This window comes from Hippoglossus stenolepis, chromosome 13, assembly GCF_022539355.2.
Source record: "Hippoglossus stenolepis isolate QCI-W04-F060 chromosome 13, HSTE1.2, whole genome shotgun sequence".
NCBI classification, from domain to species: Eukaryota; Metazoa; Chordata; class Actinopteri; order Pleuronectiformes; family Pleuronectidae; genus Hippoglossus; species Hippoglossus stenolepis.
In genome coordinates, this window is record NC_061495.1 from 4665877 (window position 1) to 4692326 (window position 26450).

The 26450-nt window shown below is 43.4% G+C and overlaps 1 protein-coding gene across 1 annotated transcript in view; it reads right to left on the reverse strand.

Annotated features, from left to right (window-relative positions):
• Positions 1 to 26450, reverse strand: part of tmeff2a (transmembrane protein with EGF-like and two follistatin-like domains 2a) — a 100627-nt gene that overhangs the window by 51854 nt on the left and 22323 nt on the right. The window contains exon 3 of the mRNA XM_035175564.2: positions 9403 to 9532. Within this exon, the coding sequence (XP_035031455.1) occupies positions 9403 to 9532 (130 nt within the window). The remainder of the gene's footprint in view (positions 1 to 9402; positions 9533 to 26450) is intronic.

Genomic DNA, 26450 nt, shown 5'->3' on the forward strand with positions numbered 1-26450 from the left:
CACACACACACACGCCACTGCCTGCATGCACCTAAACACACTTTTCCACCTTCTACTGAAAATAAGCCATTTAAAGTCAGGTTTAGGCAGAAGAGGTGGCTGCATGTAGACATTGTGCATAACAGGCAGTTTTGTGTATAAAAGTATATCTAGTAAAAACTATGTTCATATTCTAAACAGGCTGTTAAACTGTAATACTTTTTTTCTGTCTGTGACACAGACATGTCAGTTCCTCTTATGTTTGCATAAATACACACGTGTAGCGCACATAGACATACACATGGCACATACGTGATGTGCAATATTTCACACAGGACTGAGACAGATTGTTTATGTGTTAACATTTCGTGATGTGTATAGTTGTGGTTTGTTCAAGCAGTGTTTCCCACTTATTATCTACACTGTGGCGCCATATTCCAATTTGTCACTTTCATTATGAACCAAAGATGTTTTTTGACACTAACTCAGAATGACAAGACATCTCCAACTTGCTGTTTTTCTCCGTTGCAGCATTTTTTGGCTATCTGCTATTTACTCACACACTCGTGCTATTGTCCATAAACTTGTTTCCATCCACACACAGAGAGTCAGACCTCACAGTGTCAGGCTGCAGTTGTGCGCATAGCCGCAAGTGGAACTCAGTGCAGTTCTCTCTTTCACGTGAGTCCTCGTCTTTCACTTGTTTTGCACCTTTAAAATGATGTTGCATCTGAAACTCGACAGTAACTTTATCTCAGCTCAGCAGGAAACGTGGGGCTTCAAACCTATTGGCCACAGGGGTTGTTGAATTCAGGGTTCAGCAGGAGCTTTAACTATCTACCTGACCTTTGTAAAGAGAACAGATGGCCCCTGGGACCTCAGAGGTTTCATTATATACAGTGGTAGTTAGCTATAACTGATGTAGTAAAGTTTCCTTCACGATAGCCATGAGAGAGGAGTGTTCAGGCTCAAAGTCTTCACCAGCTCAGTGTCCCTAAAGGTTACATCCGTTTTTTTGATGATTCTGCATGACACAGGTTACAGCTAGTGTCAGTAGAGGAACCAGTGAGGCCTCAGTGTAGCAGGAAGGGAAGTGAGGGGGGGTAGATGAGGGAGCAGCATGTCAAGACGTTCATGCAGACGTGGGAAATATTTGAAATCTTTGACCTTAACCCGGTACAGTAGTTTTCTAACTTTTTTTCGTATGTTCTCCTCTATAAAAGCTCTGTCAGATGCTATCAGATCTCTCTCTATTAGAAAACTTATGACTAATTCATTTTCATGAGGAGTTTAACATCTAAAGACTGAAGCTAATCTGCTCCATCAGGACTGCGGGAATGTGGTTTCATCATTGTTGATTTACAGTCGCCCCCGCGGAAAACAAGACACCACAAAACTGTCATCAGGTTTTTGATTCAACTGTTGCCAGATCCTGATTCGTGATGCACTGATGTGACTCTTTCTGTTCCTTGGGCATCGGACGATAACAAGAACTGATCAAATACCAGAGTTTAACAATCTGCACGTCACAGTGGGGAGGACACTGGGATCATTATCTGTTTGTAAGCCAAGGGTTTCAAACAAAATATAACATATACACCGAATTGTTATTTATCATTATAACAATATACTACAATCAAATATTCTCTTAACTGCTGACCCTTTGTTTTTATCTCCCTTCATGTTGAGTCAGCTCTCCTTAATGTACAGGTCTATTAGCAAAGTGCGGACACATGATGTCGTATGTTCACATGGACATTGGGTCATAATAAAATAGAATCTAACTGAACAGATCAGCCCTTTTGTCATTGATGCCCGATCCATCTATTTGCCTCAGTGTCTCATATCAGTGCATCTCTAATCTCAAATGATTGGAAACGTGTGACATCTTCTTCTTCCAGCCCGAGACGAGCTGAGAGGAAAAACACACAAACACACACTCACGTCTTTCATGTGGAATGAATAAAGCCATTTTGACTTTTGGCACGAGTGTGTCTCCCCCGTAGGAACCCATCACTCAGCTGACTGGGAAAATATATAAAAAGAAAAAAGAGACCGCAGACTGTGGCCACTCGCCGGGCTGTAATAACCACGACCGGTCCGGATGAAACGATTGGCCGGTGCACCTGTCTGTCACTAACCGACCGTGTGAGACATACGCCGCTGGAGCAGGGGAGATAGTGAGAAGTTAGGGAGTGAGTCACGGGGAAAAAAGTTGGCTTCTGGCATTTGTCAGTCAGTGCACGTCCGTGTGTTTTGGGGCTGTAGCTTTGATGAGAGGCCCAATGGGAGGGGGTGGTTTTTTTCAAAGTGTGGCCTGCTCTTGCTAGCTTTTCCAGGATTGCCAACCCCAGCTTTAACTACGATACAGGTGCCACGTGTAGATAAGATAGAAACCAGAAAGTTTTTATATTGATGACCTTTGCTGTCCTGTAACATCTTCTCGTGCCACATTTGAAATGTACCAAACGTTCATCACACTTCCTGCGTCTGAGTCACCGGGATGTATTTCAGCGTAGCGGCGCTCTGCTAATGTCCTGATGACTCTCGCTCAGCTCAGCTCCTGCTCCACAGATGATAACCCTGAGCTGTGATTCTCAACTCGTCAGACAAACATATGGTGCCTGTCGTCAGTCCGTGCTCAGGCGACACGCTCACGACACAACAGTGATTAAAACATGTCATCAACATTTTTAACAACGTGTCAATTAAACTCTCTGCCACTGTCCCGCTTAATGGCTTCCTGAGAATTATACCGTTCACTTTGTGAACTCAGTTGGAAAATGCTATGTGAGCACTTGCCTTAGCTTAACTCTCTCCTTGGGGGGAAATAGACCACTCGGTTGGTTTCGCTTTGCTAAGCTGATGCTTAACTGCTCCTCACTGCGCTGGGCGAGCATTTGATGTGATAGAGAAGTGGTACCATGTTGTGCTAATCAACTTCCACTGGCTTTGCACCACTGGGAGCTCTTCCCGCTATCGGACGCTCAATCAGAACTTCCTTATCTGTCGGGTGCATGAAGGTAATAAAGACTGGAATGAACTGGAATAGGAAAATGTGCTTTGTCGTCTGACACATGCACCGGAGAAGTCAACAGTGGGCTAAAAAAGAAGCCACTTTGTGTGTCGCCACAAACCTAAACCTGCGCGATGTAACATATATATATGATATGCACACGTCTTTACAAGATGCCTTTCCTTGGGGACAAAAACTCGGAGGGAACGGTATCAAATTATGTTTGTCTCTGCCTCAATGGCGTCACTTAGCACAGGGAGATTGTTCTCTCGGCAGTGGCAACGTGGGGCTGCTTGTTTTTTTTCGACACTGATCTGCTTATAAGGGGAGTGGAGAGTTAAAGTTACATTATGAACACTACATCGAGATTCTCTTTCACCAAGTTTACCCCCAGAGATTTTATGATGTCTCTCATCCCAGCAAGGGAAACAAGTACGGGCCCTGGCGAGCTGACATATATCCATTACACCGTGTACTGTTGCCGCTAATGGGATTTTGGAAGATGGAAATAGAAAGTAGGATGGAGAGAGGGAGAGGGGGAAAGAGAGAGAACAATAAGCGGGGAGAAGAGAGGATTGCTTTGTTGCAGTTTGTGCACAGCTTGTGTAAAACAGTTTTGACACATCCTCCTTACTTTTATTAGTCGCTCCCATCACTGGCATTCAAGCTATTTCAACATGCTCCAGTGCTGCACTCATTTTAAGTTAGCTTAGCTGAGAGTATCAGCTACACGGCTGAGTGGTGTCGAGAGGAGCGAGGAGTCGCTTCAGAAGTCGCCGCCTGCCGTGTACTTCTTCCACATGAAATGTTAGCGTGCAACACTTGGATTATATAAGAAAACTCCCACACAGCAGCCTCACAGGTTTAACTTGCAGACCAACAACAGGCATTTGTTGCACCTCCTTAAAAACAGCTCTTTGTGATAGTCACGATTCCAATACTGCATTTTAACAGCATTTAGAATAAATATTTTGTTTTAATCCCCCAATGTAAATTAGATTTCTTCTCAACAAGAGTTATTTGACAAAAATAACTTTCGTACTGTTTAATTGTAATAGAGTTATTCAATATCAATCTGTTACATAAAGTCAGATACGTATCATCATATATACTATAGAGCAACATGTGTCAGAACATGTTGCATCTTTTTATTACCAGAAAACAAGGGGTTTGTCTCTGTGTTATCAGGTTTATGAAAAAACTACAAAACCAAGAATGTGGTGTGGGCCAACTCATTAATTCTCATTAACAGAATCAATTTAGCAATTAAGGGAGAAACCAGCACCACCGTGTGTTAGTCCACAAGAACATCCGGAAGTGCACACAGCTCAGGGAACTTCACCGTCTTTTCGAGCGCTACCTGAAGTTGACCAGTGGCCAGTTTGGTAAACACCTATTCGCATCTCTCCATACTCTTTGTCTGTATTCTCTAATCTCCATAGACTACTGCACCTAGGTGGAGGTATGCGTTCTACTGAGTGCCAATGTAGTTTTATTTATTGTTTTCTTTGTTTTTAATGAGGTGACATAAATTCCCTCCATTTCAATATTTTAATCTATTCAGAATATTAATTTGGACCAGATTAACTCAAATGAAGGTGGTTTATTCTTTGCTTTGTTATTTGGTCTTAAAAGGCCTCGTATACCCAGGATTTTAAAGGTGTCCCTTGTGTTTTGGACGTAAGTGACATTGTGATTTAATTCATTTTATTTCTCTTTCATTATCATTCTTCTTACCGGTCTGCTGGTTCATAAATAAAATCTTTAGAAATAACAGTTTTCAAAAAGAGCATTTCTTCACGGTTCAATAGTTGCATACTGCCGGGCATGAAGTGGATATCTGTGTGCAACACGAGACAGGGAGCAGCGCACATAGAACCACTCTCATGGTCTGTTTGTCAGAGGACAGCACCACACTGACATCCTTGTCTGAATCCGAACTTCTCTAAAGCATACTGCTTGTTATAGGAAAGAAAGGGCTCTTTATCTCTCCTGCGTTCGAAAAAGATACACAAATCCATATCACACACGCACTGGCTCGGACTGTCACATGTCTCGTATACAGGGCCTCACACACAAAACCCACAAGCGAGCAATTCAGAGCGAGGCCGGACATTTCATGTGACTCTGCGTGGCCCCGCCGACTGGCACACAGACACCGCCACTGTTGCTGCGGTAACATTTCCACCTCAGTCTCCACATGTTCCCTCTGCTCAGCTGTGCCCATTCAAGGGTCTTTTAATGGACTTCTGCTGGCTGCCTGTCAGCGGCGGTAACTGAGTCAGCGGCTGCTCAAACGGAGCCAGCAATTCCGTCTTGGCTTTTTCCAGCGACTCGCGTAGGCCTTTCAAAAAAAAAAGCAGCAGCCTGTGGATTCACACGTTGTTCACAACATCACACACTAATTGGCCGATTCCTTTGTGGGTGTAAAATGCTTTTTATAAAGTAGATGCTCCTTCGCTTGGATTTTTTATCACAGGATTCAACATTTAACATGGGCCAAATCAAATAACACGTTCTGATGAAATATAAACCATAGAAATAAGTGTTGGATGTGTGTAGAACATGTCACAGACTGCGATTACTAAATGAAGTTACATAATTAGGAAAAAGTAATTCAGTTACAGCAACACTTTGTCGTGTTTGAGCTAAAATAACAGCTTCAAAATCATTTTTAATGGTACACAAACTTATAATAGGGGAGAACTGTCTGTTATTGCCACAGCGTCCCCTGGAGGCCCGGAACTGTACTGCGTTATTCTGGTGTACTGGGCTGGTACATTACAACCAGAGCGGCTGCAACTTGTATTTACGACAGCAAATTCCACATCCCACCTGTAGGGGGAGCCTGAGTTTAGCGTCCTTCTCGGGTGTAACAAGTGAAGTGGGGGGGACAACACGTTTTCTGGTCTTAATCAAAGCGGTCACAGATTCTGCTCAGTCAATGAGATGGAAACGTTAATGGCGTGAGGATCCTATTTCCACTAATACCTATAGAACCGTTCCCGAAGCTTTTTTACGACCAGGAATCTTTGCGAGCGCACGCTGCATATATAGAACCACTGGTCTCCACCACAACGCTAATGAAGTGCTTGACCTTTTCCGACTGAAGACGCCCACTCAGCAGCTTAAACACCGAACTATATCAGCAAACAGTAATCCCAATTATGGGAGATAATTACACAGAGTGCTCCCTCTTTGCAGCCGGTGGTGGGACGAGAACAATAGTCGATGTCATCGAGGGAGAGGGTGCAGAACAAAGGGAGCGAGGTGTTTGTCAAAAAAGAAAAAAGGGCATTTCCTACATTTTCAGGATAATCTACAACGAGCCACGACACTGTTGGAAATATTACAAGATATAACAAGTGTGAAACTAATCACTGCTTCACATGGAGACGAGGGGCTTTGCCTCTGTGGAGCATTTCATTTCTTATTACAGCAAAGTTATTATCCAGCATGTACCAATGGCCACGTGCCGACGATTTAAAAAAGACAGAGTTCATTCTTATTTTGAAGCGGTGAAGACAGACGAGAATCAGCCGTCGGTCGCCATTTGGACCACGACCACAGCTGAAACTGAAACCCGGCAGAAACTGTTGTTCAGGTCACTTTTGCACTTCACCTGTTGATTGTCGCTGTGTGGCACATCTATCAGGCCAGGACGCGCAGCCACTGTTACACCACGAAGCTAATTGTGTTTACATTCCGTCATTCACTCGGTAATATGCGGCGACAAATGGGAAAGATTCCCCTGGATATGATGACAAAACACAAATTTGTGTGTTGACTCAAATAACACACTATTGAGTAGAAAGCAGACAATGCAATCATCGTATAGACGAAGTAATTATGTTGACGGCCTTTCTTTCTTCTTTCACCCGAATGGAAAGCGACAATTTGTGGCGAGATGAATGTTCGGAAATAGGCTCCGCGATGTAACAATAAATGAAAACTGAACCATTCTTCATTGATGCTTAACGGCATCTATCAGCATCAAGAGGAGGAAAATACAAGCAACCAAGCTGAACAAGTGGAAACATGCACCCATCACTTCACCTGTTATCTTTTTTTACTGTAAATTCTGCTATTATACTACATCTGCTAGTATTTCTACAGCTCTTCTACATCCTATCTACCCTGTGCCCTTTTGACTGCATACTCTGTTGTGTTCTTATGTCACTTCAGTACTTTACATGTCGTGTACTTATATGCTTTGTCTACTAATATGTTTACACCGGGGATTAGAGAGAAACTGCATCTAAGTCCCATCTATGTACATATGACAATAAAGTTGAATTTGACCTTGAAATTGGGATAATTATGGATATTGTTTCATGGCCTAGACCTATATGGATGTGCCTGTATGGTGGACAATTTAAAATTTGTAACTGAGTTAAAGGAAAAATCAATTGAGACCTGGATTGAGTGACCAAGCAACATTGACATCCCATAAAGCCGTGCTGCTACCATGGCTACATGTATCTTGTAGCTGCAGATTTTCTTTGTATTCTTGATTTATTTGATTATAACAAACTAGTCAGTTAAACCGTTTTTTTGTGAATAAAAGCGATGCAGTGACTAATTGAACCTCCTCTGCTGTTTATGAATACAAAGCAGTCAGCACAGAATTTCTAAATTTATTCTTTGAATGTAGAAATGACTCATAAAGCACTTGATACAAATGACATGTAGGTTCACTGGACCCCTTTAATTCAGGTTCTCTTTCAAATGCTCTTTTTTACGCAAGATAAGAGGAAAAAATAATTGACACGTACCAGAAAAAAAATAAAAGAAACGGCCGTCAAGACGATGTGTGACTCAGTCATTTGATTGTTCTGCTTTGCTGAACGTGCCTCGTGGCAACAGTGTTACAGTAACTACCTATGACAGTGTGGCACAAGCAGAATTATTAACATTTTATGCCTTCTGACATTATTTAAGCGTCACATAATGAAAGGTCACAGCTGTCGCACCTTCTCTTACCTTCCGCTCAACACATTGGTTTTAAATAAGTGTGTAATTAACTCGTTTAACGCTCGTCGTTGCCGTGCTCGATGTTTTTGTGAGGAGCTTCTGCAGCAATGATGAAATCTTTCTGTATTCAGTGAAAAGACGTGTCACTGTAATGTAGTGGCGCTTGTTACATTAAACTTTGGGAAATTACATCAGTCTGTCACCTCCAGAGGTTTTTTCATCATACCTTTTCTGTAATTCCTTTGAAATAATGCATCACTCAGTAATTACTGACTCTCACCTACTGGAGGCATTTGCATAAACTGAACTGTGCCCGTTGTGTACACAGAACAAAGAAATGAAGCGAACACATCAGATCTTGATGGACAAATGATCCATCTTTCCAAGATCTTTCCTGATGTTCATTGTATAATTTGTGGGGAACAAAATGACGTAACAACGGTCAATGGAACCAACATCATCAACCCATTGAGGGCTGAATTCAAAACCACAGCAACCATCAAAGTAAAAGGAGGAACCCAGGACCCACTGCACCAGCATAGGGTCTGATAATCGCTCTGATGATTTCATCCCGGTACCTAACAGCAGTCAGGGAACCTGGAGGTCTGTGCCACCCCACAAGGACATGCCTCCTCAGACCATCACTGTCCAAGCACCAAACTGGTCATGCTGGTTGATGTTACAGCTTCTCCAGACTCGTTCACGCCTGTCACATGTGCTCATCGTGAACCTGCTCTCATCTGTGAACAGGGAGCCGGTGGCGGACCTGCCAATTCAGGTGTTCTCCTGCGAATGCCAAGTCTGTTTCTGACAGTTTGGTCAGAAACATGCACACCAGTCGCCTGCTGGAGGTCAACTTGTTGGGATCTGGCGGTGCTCCTCCTGTTCCTCCTCACACAAAGGAGCAGATACCCGTCCTGCTGCTGGGGTGATGCTCTTCTACGCTCCTGTCCAGCTCTCCTCGTGTAACGTCCGGTCTCCTGGTATCTCCTCTGTGTTCTTGAGACTGAACCTTCTTGCGACCGCACGTATGGATGTGCCGTCTTGGAGGAGCTGGACTACCTGTGCAACCTGAGCACAGGGCTGCAGGTACCGGCTCATGCTACCAGTAGTGACAAGGACACCAGCAGAACACAGAACTAGAGAAGAATCAGTCACGTGTCCCAAACGGACAGATTGATATCCCTGAAGTTTAACTGACTCGGTGACGATTAAGTGTAAAGCAGCCTTTAGCTCCACATATTCCTCGTATCCAGAAAAGGTGCATGTTGCCTCAACTGTTAGTAAATCTAGTCTCAGTATCTCATCTTTACTGAGGTCTGTGTAATGTGCCGAGCTGCAGAGGTGTGTCACCATCAGTGCTCTTGTGTGTCTGTGTGTGTTAGTGGATATATATATCAGTGTAGGCAGCGGCGCAGTGTAAATGTACACACCAGCAGGACAGGCCCCCTCTGACATAATAAGTACTTCAGACTGTTGCTTGCAGGCATCTCTGCGCAGGAAACACTCGTTCTGGTAGTTCTGATTGTTGGAGCCACACACCGGGGCATAGTCGTTGTTGCACTGCAGAGAAGGGGGACAAACACAGAAGCAGGTGAGAAAAGGAGCACAACAACACTGGAAGTCATTCACTTGGTAGGTTAAGTACTTACTACACAAGTAGTAAATCATGTGCTGCATATGAAGGGCCAACTCCATTTCATTGATAGTTTTTTTGGCAAACAAATGTGAAGGACTGATTTTGTCATCGTACGGATTTATCTCCACTCAGTCTTTTCCACTGGTTTTGGACATTTAAAGTGGAAAATCAAAATGAAAATCAAGAAAATAGATGATATGACAAAACCTATTTAAAAAGCATCCATTTGCTTTTTTTTAGATTTGGAGATGATATTAATGATATAAAAAAATTGGACGTTTAGAATCCACACAAGGTGCAGATTTGTTTAATTCTTTAATTCTAAAGAGAGAATATCTACCGTCGCACAATGTGATAAAAAAATCTCAGTTAATGAAACAGCGGCAGAGAAATGATTCCTGTTCACAACATAAGCTGCTTAACATCGTTTCTGACTGTGAAAAATGTGTTTCATTCTTTTGGAGCAGAACTTTGATGATGCAGTTAGAGGAAAGAAAAAAGTTTTGGGCTGTAACTTACATTAAAACTGATTAAAGATTAAAGGATCAGATATTAATATGTGTGGGGAAACAAGATAAGAAAGGAATCCCCCAAAAGAGTCGGACAAGTACAAACACACAGTAATCAAATCATTGTGGGAATTCTAGAGACAGGACACTAAACTGTACTAAAACAGACTGAACATTTGGCATTTTAACATGTTTATAAAATAGTTTGGAGATGTTCACGTACAGCTTGTAACTGTTGAATAAAAACACCCTCACAAACAGCTGAAAATGTCACTTTCAAAAGATGCAGGAAAAAAAAAACATCGCACACTCCGCTTCACGCTCCGAGTGAGGAGATCACTCATGTGAACATCACTTCTGGCAGAGTTGGAGCTGTTTGGGTTATTTCACATGATTTTCTTCTTTCGCTGGTTTAAAGTGGGAAGAGCTCGACTGGAAGTGGTTCACATATTCTCCACTGATGTATTTGAATCACAATCTGGTCAGAAATACGATGGAGTGATAAGCAGACAGCTGTGATGACGCACACACTCTCCGAGTCTTGAACCCTTGATAGAAAGTGCCCACAGGGTGTTTTTCAGCTTTGCTCTGCTTATACAGAAGATGAATGACATTTACAAGAATTTGCCAAAAAAGCTTCGCAACAACACAGTCTCTAATAAAATGAGTCATATTCCAACTCCATATATCTTCTGGAAAAAAAAAGTCCAGCATCTGCTGTTGCTCACCTCCGTCGTTGCTCCACTGGAGCAGTACGAGGTTAAGTGACTTGCTCAAGGGCACTGAGCAAAATAGCTGCGGAGGTGCGGGAGAACATTACTCATTCATTTCCCCACATGGTTTGTTGGCTACCAAGCAACCCTAGATTTTTCCGATGACTGATGACACTTCAGTGCCGAGTCTCGGTTTTCTCTCTTTTTTGGGGGTGAGGGCAGCGGAGGATAGATATTCATTTGATTTCATATTGATTTGCCTGCCGACACTGCGGGAATAACAAATGTAATTATTCAATTGAGAAAAAAAATCTCCCTCTATTCCCTGGAAAGGAGGGACGGCGTTCAAAGGTTTCACAAAAAAATTGTTGCTCTGTAGCCGCAGCCCCAAACCTGATTAAATTTAAAAAGAGCTGAAAACTGGGGGACGTGTGAAAATGTGTTTTTTGCTGGGTGGGACATCACAAGGACAACGGGCTGGCTCCAGTGTCCCCGCAGGACCGAGGGCTGGGAGCTCGTTGGCTCTTTGTCTCCACCTCTGTTACGCTGTACGTCTCTAATGGACTGAACTGGAATCTGTTCTCTCCGAGCAAAAGCACCTAACCTGTGTCCTCGCACAACTCTACGTGGTTCTCACTAATGGACGTGTACGTAGACAAGCATTAACACATGGGTGTGTGTGTGTGTTTATGGACACGACACTCAATCTACAACAGCATTTTTAACTTGTGAGGCATTTACACAATTATTACATATAAACTTATTATAAAAATGAACCATAAACCATAAAGTCTGCTTTGTCCTCTCGCTGTTCTCAGCCATTCAACACACACTAATCCCATCTAATGCACCAAATGTGTTATACATATGAAACAGTGGGGTCGGGATCGCTGCCAATCAAACACACATGTTGTCACTGTTTTCATTCATCCATAACTGGAGCTGGCTGTTGGAGAACTAAAGAACTGGAGCTGCTCGATTCCGATTTCTTAACAAGTAACGTGTGGTTGAATGCGTGTACTCACTACTTTCAGCTGCAGTTTTACTTAATGTCTTCCTCTTCACATGTAGCTGTGACTGGGAAAGGATTATTGATTAATGCAAAATGAGCCAGGGCCAGATCCGCTGATCCGGTCCAGCAGATTGTGTTGAAACAAGAAAGCTGCTCTGAATGGTAGCATGGGAAAGATGAGTAAACATGCACTGGACAGGCTCAACACAGGCTCACCACTGATTCAAATAGAATGTAAGTATTTCCCAAGTCACAGCCTCTAAGGGCTTCAAACTCAAGACTAGCCAACAAGACTATTAAGGCTAATGTTCAGCAACCAGTGTCAGGCTACATTTTAGTTGTCAAGTTGTTAGAATTGTTTTTTTCACATTGTATAGGCTTCACATCTTTACAAGTGAGAGAAGGTAATATCACGCTAGGCCTACGACAATCATACATAAGCATTCAAATTTGTCAGAGCCATTGGAGACCCCCGGACAAAATGAAAAGAAATAGATTTGACAACCCTCAACTTCAAGTAAGTGCTTCAATGCAAGTTCGGTTTCTTTTACAGCTCTACCAAGGCCAACTGTACTCATATATACTGATGTACTGTCTAGAATGGGAGCCCAATTTAAACTGTCCTGTCAGGTGACGTCTGGAATATAGATCCAAAAGGTGTAACAAAAACACCAAGTACATTTTGATATATTGAGTCGCTCTTAGCAGTAAGGCCTCGATCCATTGCAGAGTTCGTTTTAACAAATAAACACTTTCACTGACTTCTTCATCCAAAGCCTGCACGTACACCTGCATGGCACCTACATGGCTTTATTAAAGAACTGTGCAGGGGATCACAGGCAGCTGCAGGGAACCAAAGAACCGACCAGACTGTGTTCATCGCCGGTTCTGGACCAGATGTTGGCTCAGAGTGTTATTGTTTGGCAACGGCAAGGAGGACAAAGAAGAAGAGATTTAGAGAAACAGTCCTGTCGCCCACATGTTGAGAGTGTGGACCGGAGAGAGTGTTAAGAATAGGACTTGACTACGAACACAACCCGCTCATACACAGAATTGAGTTTTCAAATGAAGCTGGTGATGTGTGATACGCACACACTGGTCTGAGAAGTGCAAAAAGTAACAACGCCATCGATTCATGGGCCCGGGAGCGTCACAACAATGGAGTGTGAACATTGTTTATAAAGTAGCTGGGGGGGGGGAGACGTCAGAATACAAACAAAAAGAGTAGGAGGAGGAGAAGAGGAGGGAAAGAGAAACTGTGCACTGGCTCTTGATCAAAGCGACTGAGATGCAGGAAGGAGGGAGGCTGCGGCGAAGACGAGAGGCAAAAAACCATGAGTGAAATTGGGCTAAGGGAGAGAAGTCAGTGGAAATAGATGAGAGTGAGACAGCAGGAGACTGACGGGTAATGAAAGTAAAGGAAAATACAGAAGTGAGATGCAGACGGCCAGAGAGAGAGGGAGAAGGAGAGAGAGAGGGAGAAGGAGAGAAGGAGAGAGAGAGAGAAAGAGAGGAAGAGAGAGTCGAAGCCCTGGCTCAACAAACTTGGCACGATAAAAAAGAACCACAGCGCCTGAAGAAAACCGAGGCACACAGGGGGAAGAAAAAGAACATCATAAAATAAAAAAAGAATAAAAAAGAAAGAGAGGAAGAAATGGGGACACAGAAAGAGAGCGGGAGAGGGTATAGAAAATCCCCTCAAAGGAGAGTGGGGGGGGAGAATTGAAAAAATGGCAACTCCACAAAGGCGCTTGGAATAGCTGACTGCGGGGCCTGTGCTTTTTTCCCATTCTCTATATCCTTCCCCTCTGTCTCCCGCCTTCACTCTCTCCCCCCCATCTGGCTCAGGCTCGTTCTTAACCTGGGGACTCTCCCTTTATGCCAGCCGTGATGCAACTGAGGAGAAAGCTACCCGGCGTGCAGCAGCCCTGGGGGGGGGGCTTTTAAGAGCGCCCTTATTTTTTTTCCGCAAAAAAAAAACCCCTCCTCGGCCCCATCTCTTGATCTCCCACCACTGTTTGAATTTCACCCCTGCAGACAGGAGAAGGTGGAGGAGGATTTAAAACTCGCATCGTCCTAAGAGGAGGTGCAGAAAATAAGGCCGCAGCTGTTTTGAGACAAGTTATAGTCTCCCCCAGAAACCCCTGGTGTCTTATGGGCCCTCTTAACGCACGCTGGGTGCAGCGCTTTTATGTTTCAGGCGAGGCAGTGTAGGCGAGCCTCAGACAGGTACGGGACGGAAATAGACTGCCGATCATAAAATGAAGACAGTTAGGAAGACATGAAAGATTGCACGTCTTTATCCTGACTGAATCTCTCCACTGATCTTCAACCAAGCTTGTTGAAAAATAAAGCAAAAAAAAATTTATCTGCCAACTTTCTTATTTATTCTTCTGGGATTTCTCTTGACGTGACAAGTGAGGAGGAGAGTGAGCTGAGGTTAAGGAATTTTCAAACTGACTTTCTTCACACAGCACGTGACCGTGATAGAGAGGTGTTCCTGTTATAGCCTTTGTCAGGCCGTGGCAGCTTTCATCCCTCGAGTTCCTTGATAACTAAGATGTGTGTGATGTTGGCAGTTCTACACATACAGGCCCTGTCAGCTGTTGCACTTTTGGTGTGAGGCCGGCCTAGCCGACCGTCAGCTAAATGCAAATGAAAGAAGACGAAAAGGTGCCAAAGAACAAATCTCAGGACGATTTGGAAGGAGATTTAAGAGGAGAGTGAGATGAAGGGAGGGCATTTTGATGAGGAGGGGTGAGTGAGACAGAAGGTGAGAAAATTTGATCCTCCACAGTTCCTCTGCAGACAGGGAAGACGGTGGCTATCGGCCTGTGCCATATGGCCCAGCCTTATGTGCCCGCTGGCTCAGGATTAACACAAGACGCAGACATTGCCCCGCACCTCTGCTGTGACCAGACCTGCGCCGTCGCGTGGCGTCTCAACCAAGAACGCAATATCAGAGGAGGTGTTGACGCTCCTGTGCAACGTACGTGATCGTGTTCTCATGTGTGACCAAAGTGGGAAAGTGGCAGGTAATACCAAAGAGGATGAATGCAGTTCAACCTAAGTGCACTCGATTGCACACTGCTGCATTGAAGCCAGTTTCTTTTCTTCTTCCGTGCAATTTCCCTGCCCACTCATTCTGTGTTTTTGTCACTGGAAGTACAGCTTCCACAAACCTCCTGTAGGGGCTGCTGTGGGTCTGCCTACCCTCATCCCTCTTCATGAGTTCTGAGAGCTCAGAGCTGGGACTGCAGCCAGGACCTGTTGTCACCCTACCTGCCTGGGATGGCTGCATCACACACACACACACACACACACACACACACACACACACACACACACACACACACACACACACACACACACACACACACACACACACACACACACACACACACACAAACATGCAAAGCAATCCACTGATGCAGTGTGAGAGCACTTTGTATGAAAAAAAGGCATTCGCACCTTACCAGGTCACATCACACAACAACCGAACAAAACAAGCACAACCATCATCATTCATTTTGTGCATCTATAGCAGAATCCAATGCTGAGCGTCCGGCATAAGTGCTGGCAGACAGGGGTGGAACAAAGACAGGTGGTGGGAGGAGGAGGGGAACAGACGAGTAGTGGGAATGTAGACTGAAAAAAAGAAAAAAGAAATCTGCTATAGGGAGGTGATGTGAGGTAAAGAGCAGAAGAAAGGAGGTATAGAATAGAGAGGGAGAGAGATGCAGGGAGGCTGGCAGCATGAATGGGTCGAGGTGAGAAAAAGGATGAGATTGAAAGGTTAAAAGGTGGAAGTGATGGGGAAGGAAGGATGATAGCACGACGGCATTGACAGAAACGAGGTATCACACTGCGGGGGAGCGGCGACGGATATGCACAACATAAACCAAACGAGAGGAGACTATATGTGTGGGAGGCGAAGGAGAGAAGAGATGCGGAGTAAAGGTGGTGGCGCGCATCGATGCGTGACTATGTAGGGAGGGAGTGTGGCAATTTCAGGGGTAGAGCTCTGCGAGATGTAGCAAGAGGAGCAAACACGAAAAGATATGAGCATCAATAACTGAAAAAAACAAATAACTCATCCGTCTGTCCAGTGGCGCTCCCGTCCACCCAAAACCATGCAATCTCAAAATATGGAAAAATATCACCATGCCAACAAATAATTAGTCAAATATTGCAGACAGAACTCACACTGAGGTCGGTGTGGACTGCAGCACTGCAAAGTGAGATACACACTGGACAAAATAAGATGCCTACTGGAGCGCTACTTAAGTTTATGCTCTATTCATTGCCACTAGATGGCGCACTATAGGACAATACCAAAGGCTTCATCGACCTCACCTTCAACTTCCTCCCTTTGTGTTCTCAACGAGGTGTTGCCTGTACAAGGTGTTGGACAATGACAACTTGTGCTTAATGACTTACCCAGTGTACAGGAAACATCTGGCTAGCTGCTGCACAGCCTAGTTAAACAGAGCCATCCACAGGTTGGTGCTCCTGCAGCCCTGCACATTGGCTAGCATCCAGTATCAGGGCTAGTACTGTTAGCATGGCCATGCTGTGCAATTTGTAAAAAAATAAAGCGAAGCTGTGGTGTCTCCGAGTCCTTGTCTACACTACTGCAGATATTGTTTGAAGGGACATGTTCCCCTTCGTTTTAATATTAAAGGTCGATGTCCACATCTGGAAAACTACTACGGATGGTCAAACAACCTTTCCTGAACAGTAGGTGGTGACAACGTCTACTTCAAAAACCAATCAAATCCCAGAGAAGAAGGCTGTGGTCCAAAAAGTAAACTGTGACGTAATTGTTTCCCAAAAGCTCAGTTTTACATGTACACACAGATACATACAAATTTAAGTTTTTTTAATTCCGCACTTGAAATGCTGAGGAAAATATTAGCATTACTGCATTTTATCCTTCTAAAGACTGTAGGTTTTGGCTACTACATAAATGTACATAACCTTTAAATATTTAAATAAGGTTTATGTGTCAAGTGATAATTGGCACTGCAGAAAGTTTGACATCTCGAAGAACAAACTTTAAAGTGACAACGTGTGAGTGTGTGGTTGGATAAGTGATAAATGTGCAGCTGCCTGACAGCAGCATTTTCATCTGATGCAGTTTGATAACCAAGTGGAACTTTACTAACTTTGTCGGTCCTGAACTGTCATGTGCTTTACTGCCTTGGCTTCATTCTGACAACAGTGGGGCTTACACTCAAATCTCAATGCAATATAGTAGTATTGATAAACAGTAAAACACGCAGTGTGTGGAGCCGTTACATTTCAGAGAACCACATTTTCTCTCTCAGATGACAGTTAAAAACACAGTGATCTGAAATATAACCTAAATATAACAGTCATGGTGGTGGAGAGCTGAGTCATTTCCAGACATTTAAGCCGCTTAATTTCATCAGTGCTCACTCTATTTATACAAGATAAGTGGAGCTATTTAAATAAAATGGAATTAATCGCATCGTATGGAACATACACACTCTAGGATTAAAAAAAAAAAACACAATTCTACTTCTTCCATAATTCAAAATTTGTCTCTGTAGTATTCAACATAATCAAATCAAGTTGGATGATTTATAGAGCACATTTAAAAACAACATTTTTGTTTTATAGTGAAATCACATAATGGGATATCCAATAAAAACTAAGACATAGATTAGATCGTATAAGTTAATTAATAAAAGCACAGAATATTCCTAGGCTAAAGAAAAGACAATGGTCTTTTGTAAACATATGGATATGGAGAGTGAAGATGATTTACTCCACGATTTAGGACCAGTGACCAACTGCTCGATCACCTTTAGTTTTTAACTGGGTGTGTGGAATAGAGAGCAGTGATTGGTCAGCAGGTCTGAGGGTTGAATAGGGGGAGAGAGCAGTTCAAAGATGGAGCCTGCTGCCAGCCCATGCATCCATCCATCCATTATCTATACCCTTTATCCTTAGAGGGTCGGTGCTGGAGCCGATCCCTGCTGTGTGATAGGCGTGGTACACCCTGGACAGATCTCCAGTCCATCACAGGGCCAACACACAGCTAACAACAACCATTCACACTCATATTCACACCCACGGTCAAGTACGAGTCTCCCAATCAACCTGATCCCCAATCTTCAATTCTGTTCTTAACTTAGTAACTTAGTGACCAGTGAGTAGAGGCCAGGGCAGCAGAGATGTGAGATCAGTGAGGACTCTCGCTGCTGCTTTTTTTTGTTTTTGGGAACCAGCTGCAGGCGAGACAAGGCTGACTGACTGATTCCTAGAGACAACTGCAGCGGTCGAGGTGAGAGAAACTATAAAAGCCTGCACGGCAGACTCCAGAACTTTAACAGACATGAATAATTTAAATTTAGCAGCTGATCTAAGATGGAAGAAGCCAAAGTTCCTGACGACTGAGTTGATTTGTTTTTCAATTTGAAGGCAGAATCAAAGACAAACTCACGAGGCAGACATTAATACATACAGTAAGAGATTAGAGACGGTGTCAGTGTCTCAGGAACACGAGCTCCGTGCTGATGAGACATTTTAAACATTCAAGTGGACATCGTAATACACTCCAAACAAGAGAGGTGTGTTCAACTACTCAAGACGTCTTAATGACAGGAGGCAGCGAACAAGCATGAAACCTGGTAAAGAGACAGGAGCAACATTTGACAGTTACGCTGTGCAGAGTTTATTACATGAAATGACACATGCACAAATGGGCCTTCTTCTAAAAAATGACACTCAGACTCAAAGAGACGCAAAACAAATACAAAAAATTACAGTTTTGTCATTTACAGTCTTTATCTCTGTGTTTGTTTCATGTCTCTTTGGGGTTGTCGAATGTGTCTTTGTCGTCATTTTTGTATCATTGTAGTCTATTGATTGACACTTCAGAGAGACAGTCAGGTCCAGAGTCTGCAGCTATGAGACGAGTGAAGCAACCACCTGAACTTCTGACTCCAGGAAGGAGGGCCAATCAGATTCTGTTCATGTCCTGAGTTTCAGAAGATGCAAATACAAATGTTGCATGGTGACAATACAAGCTGAATTATGAGCTCTTACTGTTTGAAGTGCTCCTGTGAAAGCACCGGCAGTCAGGATTTTAACAAAGGAGCATAATTTATTTAAACAGATACTGCAGACTTGTGGTAAACGAAATTATACGACTGAAATACAATCATGCTGGTTTTAAAATCAGACTTTACCACAAATTTATACATGTATGGGTTCAAAATGGCTCATAACGCCACCTAGTGTTTTAAACCGTCTTGGAACTTGCAGTGTCAATGCTCACACCTAGAGTCAGCTGTTTGGGACGTCACTCCGTCGTGACATTTAGGAAAAAGTTAACACTCTCTCATCAAAGGTGCGCGGCCCACTGACTCCTGCAACTGCTTGTGAGTGGGAATCTCACTATATATACTTAATTGGACAATATGTGTGTTCAGATTTGAAGATTTGAGGTCTACTGGATACTACATAAGAGGATACAGGCCTATGTGTTTGCAATAAGCTTCCTAAGCTCCTCGTGGGAGATCCCAAAGTTCATCCCCCTCAGCTGAGAGTCCCTGCAGACTGACGGTCCCTTCACTGTGGCCTCAGTCTGCCTCATGGGCCTGATGTCAGGGTACTGGGCTTTAACTACCTTTAAAGGGAGGCACCAGCTTGTCACCGAGTGGTTTCCAGATCCCTGAGCTGCTCAGAGTCAGAGAAACCATATTTCAGAAGAGCTGTTTGCATGTTAAGTGCCTTCCTACAAGATGCCTGCATTGCTGCCCTCATTGATTTAGGTGGTCTCTATTTCCCATGATCTATTTCCTCCTCACATGTCATCATCACCACAGCACATGTGACAACCTGCCGCACCTGCAGAAATCTCCCCTCCATCTGTCTCGGTGAATATGGATGAGCCACTCTCACGATTACAAACCAGCTACTGTCACTTGGCGAAAATATACGCGTATGCTTTGGGGAATAATTGAGGTTAGTTGCCATTTGTTGGGTTTCTGAAATATTACTTCACAGCAAACACATACAAGTTAAATTGGCCGACTGGAGGACAGAGTCAGATGAGAAGAGAGAGATGAGGGAAAGCAAGATGAGCCGGAAAGGAAGGAGGAGAAGAGAAAAGATGAAGATGAGACAAAAAAAATCCAAACACAGGTAATCTGGATTCTTAAAGGAGACCTGTGACAACATCCAGGTTTGCATAATGCATGACTTACAACTAGTCTGACAGAGCCAAGTAAAGTGAGAGCAGAGGCCGGCATTTCCTACACACTCCGGAATCGATTGACCAATCACAACAAAGTGGGCCAGCTGGGCCAATCAGAGCACACTGGACTTTATCAGGAGGGGGGCTTAAAGACACAGGAGCTAAAACCAAGTGTTTTCAGACAGAGGCTGAAAAGAGGAGCTGCAGCAATGAAAACCTTTTTCTAAATAATAACCCAAATTAAAATGATGTCTCAAACACAGAATTGTAAAATATACAAATTAAAGTATACAAATTTAAATTGTATAAATGAATATATCCATCATCTACTACCCCTCTCAACCCCCCCATGGTCACATTCCCCTAACAGCAAACGTCTTGACCCGTAGGAAACAAACTTATACAGTTAGTTCAACGGTTGGTTGAAAAGGTTCGTGAGATTTGTCAGCCATCACCAAAAAGTTCAAATTGGACCCTGGCCGCACTAACCTGTGTTTTTACTGTATGAAGTATTTACTGTGTTACTGTTCTGTGCACTGCTTGCAGACTGAAGGAAGCTCAGTAAACAGCAGATACTTGTCTCTCAGTACAGCAACATACTGACAGTGTTCTGTCTGCTTACAGTTACAGATAGAGACTAAGACTGTTTCCATAGGAGAAGTAGAAGAAGAGGATTAACACAAGTCCTTCAGTTCACCTCTGATACAACCCATGGGAGCGTCTCCTGAAATAGCAGAATACAATTTCACTACTTCCTGTCCTTTCTAAAGCATGTACCTGCACACGTTTAGAGATTCCTGTGTTTTCTGTGAACGCATCTCACTGGAGAGTCTCTTGCTGTGTTCTTCATATGCGAAAAGGCAAAGAGAGTCTAGACATCTTTCGGAGTGAATGTCTGAAAAGCTCTTAAATTATACTGTATTTGTCTTAGTTATATTTTCATCTACTCTTCTTTAACAATGCAGCCATACAGCTCACACTTGGCAAGAAGTGTGCTCACATTAAAATGAGTAAAATCAGTGTAACAATGCTGGATATACTTTCCATTCCTGCACTTGAGAGCTGGTAATGAACACGAGCGCTGTGCCACAAAGAGACAGCTCCTGCTCTACTTCGAGCTCTGCACTTAGTTCAGCAGCAGAAGCCAACTTGAATGACACTTTTTAAATGCACAGACACATAAAGAAGAGAGTGGCTGAGCTTCCAAGGCCCTGTGAGAAGTTCCAGTCTGTGATAATTCGACATAAAGCCCCACACGACATAAGGATCATTGATATTCATGAGCGGAGTTTCAAAGCGCGGCTGCTATGTAAAGAATGTCCACTTCACTGACACTGGATATAACAGCAGAATCTACAGGGCAAAAAAAGTGGGAAAGAATTGAGGTTGTGGATTTGTTCAGCGGTGGGAGAACTCGCCAGAGCTTTTGTCCTTCTGTGCATATTCTACATGCTTGATTTAACATCAGAAACATCTATAAAGTATATACCATGACTCTCAGCTGTGTATATAATCACCAAATTAACCAGCAGAAGCTCCACGACCAGTGAATTACCCATCAGCCACAGTGTCTCCTCATCGATGGCCCAGTTTAATGTAGCAGTAGGTGCTAAACACTCAGGCAAGGCAGCTAAGCAGCAAATCCTGGTGTTTATTCAAATATCCAAGGATGAAGACTTTTGGGACCCAAAGACAAAATGTGAAGTCTGTGTATAAATACATAAATATGTATGCATGTGCAGTGTGTTTTATCCCGCTGTGCAAAATATAATGCTTACAGAAGTCTGAGCAACAAACACGGGGGGGACAGAACATCTCCCCTGCCACTTTGCATCAGATTGAGAAAGCCAGCGCACGAGTATCAACAGACCATATCACAAGCTGATAATGTGACTGGCTCAGTTGGGCAAGTGTTGCCATGCTGGCACAGCGAGGGAGCGCTGTGCACGCGAGGCAAGCTGGCAGATGCTGTTCCGTGAGAAGGCCTTAACTCAAATGGACTTACTGTGGCAGCGTCTCTGTCAGTGACTCAAAGTCCTGGAGCAGTGCAGTGCACGGACTTACAGTGCGTCACACCACAGACTCACATCTACTGTAAAGGCCGGTCCACCTCCATGATGGCTGTGATGTAATAAGCTGTAGTAAGTTCGTGCTGAATTAAAATTCCATCTAAAGCATCACTGTCACCTCTAGTGCTGCTGACTCAGCAAAGAATACATTTACCCTCCTTCCATTTAACACTAGTTAATACTATTGACTGGGTATAAAGATGACAGGTCCCCAAAAGTGAAGCCAAATGGATCGCCCCCTGGTGGCTGGCTGTAGCATAGGTCATTAATCCCAAACTCCTCCATGTCAGTGGATGGGACAAGGTCAAAATAAATATTTAAAATCAGGTTATCATTATATGTTTTGTATTTAATCATGATTACTTGTATTGTGTGTATGTGCTATTTTTGTATATCATTTTCCTGCATGTGAACTATGGACATTGCTAATCATGACACAAACTGTGTATTTCAGATATTGTTTGTATATAAGTGTAATGCCGCCTCTTCAGTATATCACTTACACGTGTGGTTCGTTTTTCCTGATATCAGAGTCTTAGACGCTACTTTAATTTCTAGCAATTACCAACTACATAAAGTAAATTGTTTTATTTGATATTAATGAAGTTCAACTTCAAAGTTCAGCTCAGTACAAATCTTTGTAATAACTCCATATTCAGGGGATCATTAATAAAAAAAAATGTCTGAGCTTAACTGTAATTCAATATTGGTCAGATTCCAGTTTTATAGTCAAGCATCATAAAACATGTACCCGGGCATGCAAACACAAGGTGCATTCTGTCAAACCGGTTTTATGGGTCGTTTCATTTTGTGCATAAATAACATGAATTAAACGCAGCAACAACAAAAAAATCTCACAGCTTTTTACACACTTGGCAGAGGTGGAAAAGTTGGTGCATCGATAAAAGGAAGCGCGATGGATAGAAAGAGATGTTGAAGGTCAGATATTCAGGACCCCTTAATCCCAGATTCACAACAAGGGCAGTTCGGTGCAGCGAAGGAGATTTGATGTGGATAAATGGGCTTTGAGATTGTCCCGTTGACAGGTAGGCAGGCAAACAGATGATCAGAAATTGCCAGAAAAACACGAAGAACTGAAGCATGAGCAAACACGAGGGAACAGAACAGAAACACGAAGAAAGAGCTGGTCGGCAAACAACAGAAATGACAGTGAGGAGTGACAGCACAGAGGCTAAATACAAAAGGGAGGACGAGGGGGGGGGTAGGACACAGGTGAAACACATCAGGGTGAGTTGGACAATCCCAGGACAGGAAGTAAAACAACCAAGAGACACATAAGGTTCAAACAAAGAGTTCTAACAAAAGTCCCTGTAGAGGTCTGATCATGTCGGAAACACGACATACGGAAATCACATGACAGTAAATGTCACTCAAGCGTCCGATGAAACGTCAGGCATGTGTGAACTGATGAGGAGACATCAATGTTCTGAGAATGAAACAAACAGCGTTCGCTCCATCTCAAAGCTTTCAATCACATTAATAGGCTTCATTCACGGTTTTACTTAATTTTACTGCTGCTTAAGGTGCTTTTATTTGGTGCCTTGGGTCTGGGTTTATATAACTCATATACTTGTATCGTCTTCTTCTGGTAAAACAGCACCTACTGCTCATCTTGATGAAGAATCTCCAAATATTTCCGTAACAGTATAGTGGGTTGAAACTGGCATATTCACACATTCTTTTGTTGATCATTAAATGGAAACTCGACTACAAGCAGAATGTCAGACAAGGGTTTGGTGTGTGAGCCTCAACAGGCCACTAATGCTAACCCAGCTAATGCTATTACCGGGGATACTTCCAAGCTCACACACAAACTGGCATGTATTCTATTAAAAATCACATTACCATGACATGACAGTGAGACACAGTTATTAAAGAGGCATAAAGGCAAAGAAGAAGAAAGCCACAGTCCACCTGGTTCTACCTTGAGTATCATAAGAAGGTAACTCAACAACTTTTACTCGACTGCTCATATCTCAAGACTCCCTGGCCTCTTCTGTTTCCTCCTCAATACAGAGTCAGTGGCTCGGAACTGCTGAAAAGGGGATTTCATTCACATGAAGGACACTGTTGGGGACTTTCCTGTGCAAGCATCCCCGGCACTTCCCCCGACATAAAACAAGGCTTTAAAATGCTTCACTACACCGCTGCCCCTTCATCAGCATATGTGGCATATAAGATAGAATTTCAATGATAACTTTGACATTTTCTGGGGGCGCAGAAAACTGTTTCAAGAGGATGGAATCCACTGATCCTGGCTGGGTACCGAGGTGCTAAGCAAGAATTTATTACTTGGCTTTCAAATCCTTCCTTTGAAATGTCTGGGTGCATCCAAATCCATCCGAGGAGAGACACAGAGATGTGCGGGGCAGAGAGCAAAAAGTCTGATATTGTTTGTGCATCAAAAGAAGTTGACCTAAAGAAGAGGAGAAAGAAGCGGCGCCCCCTTCCTCCACCCACAGTTTGTGAGTCTGAGCGATTATGGAGGCAAAAGTTAAGAGGGCTGTTAGATTCTCCGCTCCACTCTTGCACTCTTCCACTCTGCAGCCCCTACAGCGCAGCCTGCTCACAGCACTGAACTGCCATTTTGTTTCACCTCAAATGAATGTGAGTTCAAAAGGAAAAATCAGATGTGGGGGTGTTGCGCAGATCTGGAACCAGGCTACTTTCAAGCCTTGGAGCAGTTTGCCAGTCTGGCTGGAAGGCTGAGGGCTGCTCTTTGTTTCAGCAGCCAACAAACACAAGCATCTGTTCTCCTGATAAAGAACTGTTTCCAGTAAAACAATAGTTTTATTTACCTACGGACAAAAAAAAGTGTTTCTTATCTTCTAAGAGTGTCCTTGCAAGAAAAAACTGTTTCAAATATTTAGGCAAATGCCCAAAACACATTCAAGTTGTAAAAAAAACAACAACCTCGAGCTACTGTATGAATTATGCATCTTGATCATGAGGGGCGATAGGGGAAGTAGGGGGTGGGGAGAAGGTCATGGTGTACCCACTGGTCTACACACTGGATGTCAGAGACTGCTTCTTTACATGTCCTACCAACACACACGTTGGTTATTTCTATCACAAACAAAGTGGTTGTTATTGTCACCATGACAATGAATATCCCATAACACTATAACTAAGGCGACATACGTACTATCTCTGTCCACACAAGCGCTTTTGGCCCAGTACCAGTTTTAATCCCTGTCCATGCTAACACATTTGAAAATGCATATCACATGCACTTCACACTTAAGTGCACTGGGCTTGTTTATTCCAGTGTGAACAGGAAGTATTTGGTTGTTAGCTGCAGAAAGACCTAGGCTGTAAACGATAAGCAGCAACAGCAAAATAGTAAGATCAGGGATTTCTTTTGTTGGACCACCAACGAGGGGAAACTGTTCATCCAGGTTGTGTTCCTCACTGGTAGCCGAGGCCAATGCTGCTTGTTTTCTAACGGAAGGCAGTCATGTGATAGGAGCCTGACGAATCAGCGAAGAATACATCATATTGTTGTGATTGTCTACGTCATCGTTTACAAACATCACCGTTTCAGCCCGTCCAGACTAAAACGCAGCCCCGGAGATTCAAACTAAAACGGGGCCAGCAGCGTTTCCAAACTTGTGCATTCCAGCAGCATTAAAACATCCGGAGTAGTGCGCACACCAGACGTAACCATAGCAGAGTTTATGCATTTTTAAACGGGAAAAATAAACTTTCACAAAAAGCTTTCCACAAAAAAAACATTTCTTCACACTAATCAAGTTTTTTAAATTTTTTTCCTAAACCCATTTACTTTTGACAGATCAGAAAGCTGCTCTGCTGAGAAGTTACAGAATTGCTTATTTTCCTGTTTAATTCAGGAGTGTTTTAAACAAGTAAACACTTCAGATCCGTTGTTTAATTCAACGTGTTGGTTGACAGGGCCACACTGCTGCCCAGACTTAGTGTGCGCAGACACACACACACACACACAATCACACACAGGAAGAAAGACACATACAAACACAGACACATCCCTCTTCCACAGAGACCTGACTGATAGCCTGATCCATTTCCTGTATCCATTAGAGGCGGCTCTAGATTATGCAATTCATCCCAAGGCTATCGTCTACCTCTATCAATAATAAACATCTCCACGAAACTAGGGCTAGCCTCAGAGGACGGAGACGGCACCACCCAGCACGTTCTACTTCTGATGCAACCCTCTGCCTCCTCGGCCCATACACAGCCGCCGCATTTGCTTTCCGCATGACTTGTCTTCGGTTGCCGAGACCCCCAGGCGCGATCTTTACTTATG